Here is a 9,056-nt window from a genome sequence, read left to right as displayed (position 1 = left end):
TTTTCAAGGGGGAGATGAAAATGGATCCCGCAAACATACATCGGTAAAGCTGAATTGAAAACAACAACAACTCCATTTCCTGATTTTCGATGTCATTCATTTGGGTTTTTACCAATTACACTTGATCTGAAATGGGCCTTTTACATGCATTGTGCTTCAATTTGGGCCTCTTGTGTCAAGAAAGTGTCGAGTGTGTCTTTTTGTTGTCTTTTCTGCTCTTGGATATGATTTGCTCAAATAAGCGCATTGAGTTATGACATGCAGCCATATGGAAATCGGCATGATTTCACCCCCCAACAAAAAGAAAAAAAGAAAAAAAGCATATGAGATTTGTGGTTCTATTTGCAATGACGTTGAAGCGAAATGCCGCCACCATTTTGTAATATTTCTCACGTCAGATATAGAAAATACAAAACGGCCATTATGCTGTCATGCTGTTTTAACCTGTTGTAGCCTATTTATGTATTTATGTATGTATTTATTTATTTCAGTGTGCACGTTAAGCGTGAGTCGACCTTGCTGCGCATTGAGCCGCCGCCGCCGCTTGGAAGCAGCCAGTCGGCCGTGCGGGTCCGCACGTGTACTACGCGCGCCGGCCTCCACACGCGCGCGCGCCGCGCTGCTATTGGCTGAGAGGGCGGGCCCGAGCTGGCGGCGCGCGCGTGTGCGAGGGCGCGGGCGCGCGCTTCCGCCAGCATCCGCTCCTCGAGTCGCACCCGAGCGACGAGCCCCTGAATTGCGCGCACTGGACGTCGTGGTCGGGCCGCCGCCACCTGTCAAGTCGGCTTGATTGGCGCTCGCCATCCCGCCAATTCATCTGCATGAGCGCCAAGACTTCAAGCAATATTTGCAAGTTGTGGATTTGCCCTTCGGATGCTCTCGTTGGCGTGATGAACGGAGGTCAGAATCTTCACATTTGTCGTCATTTCAATGGAAATCCGCTTGTCTTGTTTTGTTTTGTTTTGTTTTCAGAGGACGTCAAATGCAAATTGAAGTGCAAACGTTCAAATGAGGAAATGTCTCGCGTTGGCCTCTATTAGCAGAGAGGATCCAATTACACGCGCCTTCTCTTCGAATTCATTTCCAAATGTTCTGGAGTGACTAAAAATAGCTCAGCTTTGCGACTATCATCCACCCGGATGATGATGATGATTTTTTGGGTGAAATCATTAGCAATTCTTTTCTTTTTCTTTTCTTTTTTTTTTTTTAAAGATGAATTATAAATGAGTGCAACGCCGGTGTCCAATGTCCTCGCATTGTTCTCCTCAGGTTGAAGTTGGAAGGTAAAAGACAAACAACAGGCCAGGCAGGCACAATTTGCGCATTTCCAACACGCCTTTTCTCTCTCGCGCGCACATGCGCGCGCATCCATGTCAATACTGCCGCCTCATATGACACGTTTCCATCATGCAAACATGACGAAACTCGACATTCTTTTGGCAGCCATGCAAAAATCCCTCCAGTTCTGCATGCGCCGTTTTTTTTTTTTTTTTTTTTTTTTTCACCCCCTGCGGCTCCGAATTGCTTGCGCACTTTTCAGAATTGGTGCAACAAATTGGAATCGTTCCGGCCATCAGCACACAAAGAGATTCGTTTTTTAAAATGTACAAATATTGTATTTTTGGAACCAGACATTATCCGTAAATCGCCGCAATCGTCGTGCACGTGAGGAACGTGTTTCTGTGGTGCGTGCGCGCGCACGCGTGTGCTGGAAAAATCATTCCAATGACTAGATAACTGTTTGCTTTTTTTTTTTATACCTCCCTAAATGAGGTGTTGTGAAATATGTGATGACGCCTTCATGAACATGATGTTCGTCTCATGCTGCATTTTGCGCCAATCGTTGATCATTTTCTTCTTCATGTTGCCTCCGCGAGCTGTTAACTGAACGTCTCGGCCTCTTCTGGTGCAGGGAGCTTAAAAAAAAAAAAAAAAAAAAGCGGTTAGGAAAATGGATGGATGGAAATGTAAGTGTCGTTTTCTTGTTGTTCTTTTATGCACGATTTCACATTTGAAAGGCAACTGTAGGCCCTATTTGGAATGTCGCTGCACAGAAATAAGGCAGGCAAGGAAGGCCTCGATCGAAATTACGCCCTGGAAAAAGAAAATGTGACGTGGCCGCCCTTGAGCTGCATTTTTCTGCATTGCTCTTGCACGTTTCGACGCGTCATTTTGGACGGCTTAATAGGATGATTTGATTGCCGTGAATTTATGCCGAGGGAATTCCTAATCGGGCTTTTTCCAGACGAGCTCGGGAATGGGCGTGGTCCGCAATGTGCACGCGCGCGCTCTTTATTTTTCCCTGTCAAACGGCCAAAAGTGTGTTTCATCCTTCAACTTGGACGATCTGAGTGCAGGGCTCCTTTTTATTAGACCAACTTTGGGCTGCTCCTTATGTGGATTTCTGCTGCGGACGCGAGCTTGAGACGACGGGCAGCTTTTATGCAGGAAAATGATCTTGTCCGTCGTCATTTTGCTGGCAGCTGATTAAGTGCGCTGACCAAATGACGCGCAAATCTGTGGAGGGCGCGGAAAGTCAAATATGAGGCGCGATTGACACGACTGCCCTCCTCCGACTTTCATCACTTGCTTGGCGATTTTCAAAATGTGTGGAAAAAAAAAAACCAAAAACCATTTCGACTGCCTCCTGTTTACAGACTCATTCGGGCTTTTATATCATGTGACACAAAACCCGAAAAGCCCGTTTCAACAGACGCAAAGGTGTTACGTAAATGTCTCTTTTGGGGGGACTGTTATTTCTTTGGGGCCGCGAGCGCGATGCACGTGTCAAGTCACGTGTTTGAATCGCCGCAGTGTTCGCGCCTTGTCATGTTTCCGATTCGTCCCCGTGTGCATATTTGGCGACATGCTGCGTGCGTGGGAGGCTGCCGGTGCCCTCCAACGGGTGATGTCATGCCGCGAAGGCTGCTGCAGCAGAAGCGCGCAACCCAAAGAAGGCGTGTCCTGTCCTGTCCTGTCCTGTCCTCTCCTGCCTGCAGAAGAGCAGCAAGACAAGAGAAGACGTTGAAACGGCCCACGCGCGTCCTCCTCATTGCATTCACATTCGACCGATTCGTTTGTCGTTCATACTTTCAAAAAGCTTGCGAGTTTAGTTGAACAACATTACGTCATCGTCGTAAAAGCGAGATTTACTTGCTCTCATAACTTCCCCCCAAAATGGTTGAATCGGAGAAGCAACATTTTAGTGGGAACATTTCAAACATTTGAGGTTTTTTTTCCTGTCAAACTAAATGACATGAAACGGATTACTTAGCTGAATTTGATATTATTGACATTTTTTTTTCTTCCCATTCTTTCTTGTCATTATGGGGGTGACCAAAGACGTTTAATTGCTTCTCTTGACATTTCTTTGCACGTGACCATAACAATGTGCATGTGCAACCAGGCGGGCCCTCCAAAAGTGTCACGTAAATATCCTTTAGTGTACACTTGTGTGTCATGAACATGATCAGTCATCCACTAATCCTCGATCAGGTAACTGCAAGCCCCGGTGTGAATTTTGTTCAATTCGATCCCGCAGCCGCCTTAAATTGATGAAAAGATGAAAAGATGCCCTGCACGTCTCCCTTGTGGAGAAACGACAGCATTTATTTGAGATTTCCCCCCGAATAAATACAAATAATACATTTAGATGCTCTATTTCTGTGTTAGAACGATTTGCGAATGTTATTTGGAATCGAGAAAATGGCAGGCCGGAGAAAAGCTGGCGTGTGCGCCTCGACTCGAATGTTTGTGCTGACGTGAGAAAGAAAGCAAAGCAAAGCAAAGGAAAGCAAAGCAAAGCATGTGTGATGTCTGGCCGGTTCATGAGCCGCGTGAGTGGATGAGGTGAAACATTCTCGCTCGCTCGCTCTCTTTTTTTCCTCCCGTTTCATGTCAGTGGCGGACACAAAATCATTTCACTGCAGCAAATATAAACACACTATTTGAATACACCCGTGCAGAATTATGCGGATAAATGAGAGCTCGCATGCAGTCAGTCAGTGTTTTGAGAGAGCAAATACTAACTACGGCTGGGGGACATTTTGTTGCTGTGATCGAGTCACCTGCTGTAAAATGACTGTCAAGTGGCTCCATTTCAACACAAGGGGCCCGCTGGCGGGTTGTTTTATTTGCTGTTGCGCGCGCACACACGCACGCGCGCGCGCCCCTATACACAAATTAGCCCCCCCCCCCCAATCCACAGTGCTTGTTAAAAGGATCCGGAGTGCTGCTGCCTTTTGTCAGCGTGTGTACGTCGACTCGTCCCTGTGGTGGCGGTCAAAAGATCCTTTCACCAGAACAATGATCCGTCCCGTTTAGCCTTTTAACCCCCGACGGTCCCTGCTGCAATTAACAAAAGGCAAGCACACACACGTGCATCAGCCCCCCCACACACACACACAAACACACACAAACTGTACATTGGAGAAAGCTGAAAGCGATTCTGAAACAAGCTTGCATTCCTTCTGTGCGTTTATGCTTTTAAGGTGGGCAACAACACAAAAAAAGAAAGTGTAAAAAAGTGTAAGTGCGCGGCGCTGTCAAATGTGATGAAGGCCTCAAGTGACATCTCGGTGGTGATTCTCACAATGTTGTTTGAGTGCACTGACAAATTGCATAAAATGTGGCCTCATCTTCCCGCTGTCCAGTCTCGAGAAACATGAAAAGAAGAAAAGAAAAGAGCACATTTGTTTACTTGACAAACTTGACACAATGTGATAAGAACAAAGAAATGTATTGCAAATCATGTATTTAGTCTTTGTTTAAATACATCTTGAACCATGAAATATAAGCATGAGAAAATTCTGATTGTTTTTTTTTTTTGTAGCGTATTTATTGGTTCTTTTGAACAAGAAAGAGCAAATCAACTTCCACATATGACTTTAAATGTTAAATCTTTCAAGTTTGATCAAAACATTGTGGAAAACAAGCACATCTTCAGCACTTTAGCTGCCATCGAGCCTTCGATGCTATTATTTGTCCAGTACATTTCATGGCGTGTTTAATGCTACTGGACTCGCGAGCAACATTACACTTTTACTACTTTATTATTTTGAGTCTTCTACATCCCTGGCGGTCGGATGACTGATTTTAAAATTGCTCAAATACAATGATTAGCACTGACCAAAAATGTTTTTGAAAGGGCGTATTTAAAAAGAGCGCGAAGGAAGCGAGGAGCTTTAAAAGGAGTTGTTGAAAAGAAGCAAGAAGATCTTTTGCTTCAGGCCTCTCACAACTGATGTGGAGTTGATTGAATTTGAAGCCACCTGCCCAATCATCAATACAAACCAAAGAAAGCGCGTTCAGTCGACTCCATACTTTCAATCCTAAAAGCTTCTTTATACTCCTGCATTTGCGTGGGCGACCACGACAACTTTGCGTCATGTCACGTCATGTCACACGTCACTATTTGTTGCCACACGTGCAAGGTTGCGTAGTAGCATCGCTCGTGACAAAATGGTTGCCAACCAACAGACGCTGATCACGACGAAAGATTTTGCTTCATGCGCATGTTTGCTGCAGCATCAAAGTTCAATGGAGCCTGCGAACTTTCAATCCGACGGCCTCAAATTCAGCCATGGCACCTGCTCTCGCTCTCGTTTACAGTCGAGATACGCCATACGTGATACGTGATACGTGCGTCGGATTCAGCAGAAAGCCGCAGATAAAAGACGTTCTGCCTGGCGCTTTGCCATGAGAATAATGGCATTAATTTAGCCGGCAGATGACCGATAACTCCAAACAACCTTTGTGAGGGAGGAAAAATGCAGCCCGATGAAAGCAATTTGAATGAAGATGGTTAACTTCCAGCTTCCTACGTGAGCTGTGAGGAATCGGAAATATCACCAAATGATTTTCTTCTTCTACCTTTTCTTTTGAGTACAAATTTGCTCACTTTAAAGGGACAGTAAGATGACAAATCAACACTGTGGAGCCATGTTAAAATACTCATTCCTCAGCAAAAACATCACCAAAGTGGTGTTTTCCTCCATTCGCCCCTCGAGGAGAAATTCTCGGTCATTCTGCTCTCCAAGCACCAGCCCCTCCCAACCTGAGAAAACGAGTGCTCACTTTATGACGTCATTAGGCGCGGCTCCACCCCCGCAACACCTATACGGAGTAAACACACGGCCACTTTGTCTGAGAGCGCCATGCTCAGAGGATGCTGATAAAAGTAACCTTTCTCAGTCCAATCGATTCAAAGCAATCAATTAGCCTTCACACTTGCATGTCTTAAATTCCCAGGTGGCCGACACTTTTTTGGGGTTCTTGTACCGAACTGAACGTGTAGCGGTTAGCGGTTAGCGTGCTCAACCTGTCAGCAGCAGGTCGCTCCTTAGCTTGTTTATTGAAGAATTGATGGCTTGCGTGGCCGTTCAGAGGACTCGCTTGTCCTCTCACTGTGATGATGTTGCTGACGGACTTTCTGTGACCTCCACTTTTTTTCCCTCTGTTTTTGACAGTAATGGAGCAAAGAGAGACCAGCAGATCCCACATCTGCTTCATTTCCCAGTGCCAAACATGAAGGAGAAACTTCTGCTGAACAATAGAACCAGAGGAGTCGCTTGCAGCAGAAGCTTGCACCATGAATCTTGAAAGGATGTGCACAGAAGTGTAAAAAAAAAAGAAGTTGGAAACAATACCTCCGCTCCCTCTGTGGAGGACCACAAAGACCAAATGCCTGCCAGCTACTCGACAATTACCCGACGTGATCGGCCTCAAGACTGTTAACCGCAACGACTGTTATCCTGTTACTGCCCTTGACCCTTTAGATACATTTCTTTTTTTAATAGTGATACAATATTTATTTGAATATATCAATACAAAAAAACAAACTAGTCTGAATTCCAATCAAACATCCTGCCGGATGATTGTATTTTTTGCAAGTATGGATCTCCTCAGTTTTTCTATCAAGCTGCAGATGTTCCTCAGCACGTGTGCAGGCCTGCAATTTTTAGGCACGCCAGGTCAGTGGGCTCGTTACCTCCGCTGGGACGCCAGCATCCGCGGTGATCTCAGCTTCCAGTTCAAGACGGAATTCTCAGAGGCTCTGCTGCTGTACTTTGACGACGGAGGCTACTGTGACTTTCTGCAGCTGTCTGTGGTCGAGGGCCGACTGCAGCTCCGGTTCAGCATCGACTGCGCCGAAACGACGGTCGCGTCCGACGCCAGGGTGGACGACAACAACTGGCACTTTGCCACCCTGAGCAGGTATAACTTGCGCACAGTTCTCGCACTGGACGGACAGGCCAAAGCGGACCAAGTGCGGCCTCAGCGCCAGTTCATGAACATCGTCAGCGACCTGTTCCTGGGCGGAGTGCCTCAGGATATCCGCAGCGGCGCGCTCACACTGCCCACCGTGCGCAACGTGCAGCCCTTTAAGGGCACCATCACAGACCTGAAATATGGCAAGTCGCAACCTCTCTTCCTGGGGAGTCTTCAAGTGCCCCTGGAGTCGGAAGGGTGGTGCACCGTCAACCCGTGTGAAAATGGCGGCACGTGCACGGTGGTGGACGGACGACCGTTCTGCGATTGCTCCAAAACAGAATACAAGGGCCGCTTCTGCACACAAGGTAACAAACAATTTTTCATTCACCATGTTCGGAATCATTCTTTGCAATATTCACATTAGAGACAAACGTTCTGGGATACGCAGTAAATATCGCAGAATACATTTTACTCATATCAAACAAACAAAACAAGACTAGAACTAACAAAGACTATATTTAGTCTTAACACAGTAAACTTTACACTTGGAAGAGAGTCACAAAAACAAAAAAAAATCATTCAAGGGTTGAGGAACGATCCCACAGCCATAAGCATGGGAGTCAACCACTGCATCACTTGAGCTATGCCACGACTATTGTTTGTTAGCATATTGCTGGTTGTAAATGCTGCCATCTTTATTTCCTTTTTCAATATGATGCTTTTATTTTGACATGTTAAACCGGAAGTTGCGGGCTTACAGCGGTTCCGTAATTGACACAGCCACAAGCATTGGACGACACGTCTTTTCCTTTCTTTCGAGCTGGTTGTTTTTGTCATCATTCTTCGTTGGAAAAGTTGAGCAAATGGATAAAGTTGATTTAAGAAGCTGTTAAAGCATTCATGACTGTGATGATCACTTGTGGAAGAAGACTGCCGTTGATTGAGCAGGCCAAAGTGGTTAGTAGCATTTCGATTATCTATCGTTAGCTTAGATGCTAACACAATGCCATGTTTGTAGTAAATGTTTGTTTCTATGTCTAAACTTTTAATTCTACGGTGTATTGCTGAGCAATAAACATCTGTGAAAGGCACTGGAGACTCGCATGCAATCAATCTTGAATTGGATTCCACCTGACACTAGCAATATGCTGGCTCACAGGAAAATACTAGGAGCAGCATGGCTCAGTGGGTAGATTGACCGTCTCCCAACCTGAAGGTTCCTCAGCACTTGAGGTTGTTTTTTCTTTTTAAATAATATTTTACTGTCTTCCAAGTGTAAAATTGATTTTTTTTTTTTTTTTTAAGACTAGGACCGAATGTCTTTTTTTTTTTTTTTTTTACAGTAACATTTACTCTGAAATGTAATGTGTCATTACATTAAATGGGCAGGGGTGGGTGGTTGTAGGGGGGGCGCAAAGCTAGTAACAAGAGAGGAGAGTGAAATATACTTGGTGTGAGCAACCTATTTCAAACATTCCAACGCATCATTTTGTTCATTTTTGTACAGCTGGTAAGAGAAAATGGAATTCCCCAAACAATTTCCACAAAGCATACATGTCTGCTGAAGAATTACAAATTGGAGAGGAAATTCGGCATCTTGCCAAATCTCTGATTGATTTTGAATGGTTTGAATCCCAACCTTATAGGGTGCCTTGAAAATTGAGTGGTCCTGCCGTAGGCCTTTTGGGTGCTCCATTTTGGAGGGTTAGACCTGAAATCAAATCCAAACAATCCACAAGAACACTCTGTCCTTTTCGTTGGGTATATTTGTAATGGCACATCAGAGAAATGATGATCAACATGACCTACTTTATTAATTAATTAATTTCACGATTGAAAGGATC

At 45.1% G+C, this 9,056-nt stretch overlaps 1 protein-coding gene across 10 annotated transcripts in view; it reads left to right on the top strand.

Moving 5' to 3' along the window:
- Positions 1–651: 651 nt before the first annotated feature.
- The window catches only part of nrxn3a (neurexin 3a), an 86,069-nt gene continuing 77,664 nt past the window's right edge, over positions 652–9,056 (top strand). For all 10 annotated transcript variants that reach the window (XR_013287661.1, XR_013287659.1, XR_013287660.1 and 7 more), the window contains exons 1-2: positions 652–900; positions 6,468–7,577. Coding sequence is in view for 6 of the 10 variants with exons in the window: in XM_077539604.1 (XP_077395730.1) it covers positions 6,872–7,577 (706 nt within the window). In the remaining 4 variants the exon portion in view is untranslated. The remainder of the gene's footprint in view (positions 901–6,467; positions 7,578–9,056) is intronic.

This window comes from Festucalex cinctus, chromosome 12, assembly GCF_051991245.1.
Source record: "Festucalex cinctus isolate MCC-2025b chromosome 12, RoL_Fcin_1.0, whole genome shotgun sequence".
In the NCBI taxonomy this organism is placed as follows: domain Eukaryota; kingdom Metazoa; phylum Chordata; class Actinopteri; order Syngnathiformes; family Syngnathidae; genus Festucalex; species Festucalex cinctus.
Note: the sequence above shows the minus strand (reverse complement) of the source record. Positions and strands in the feature narration are given on the sequence as shown.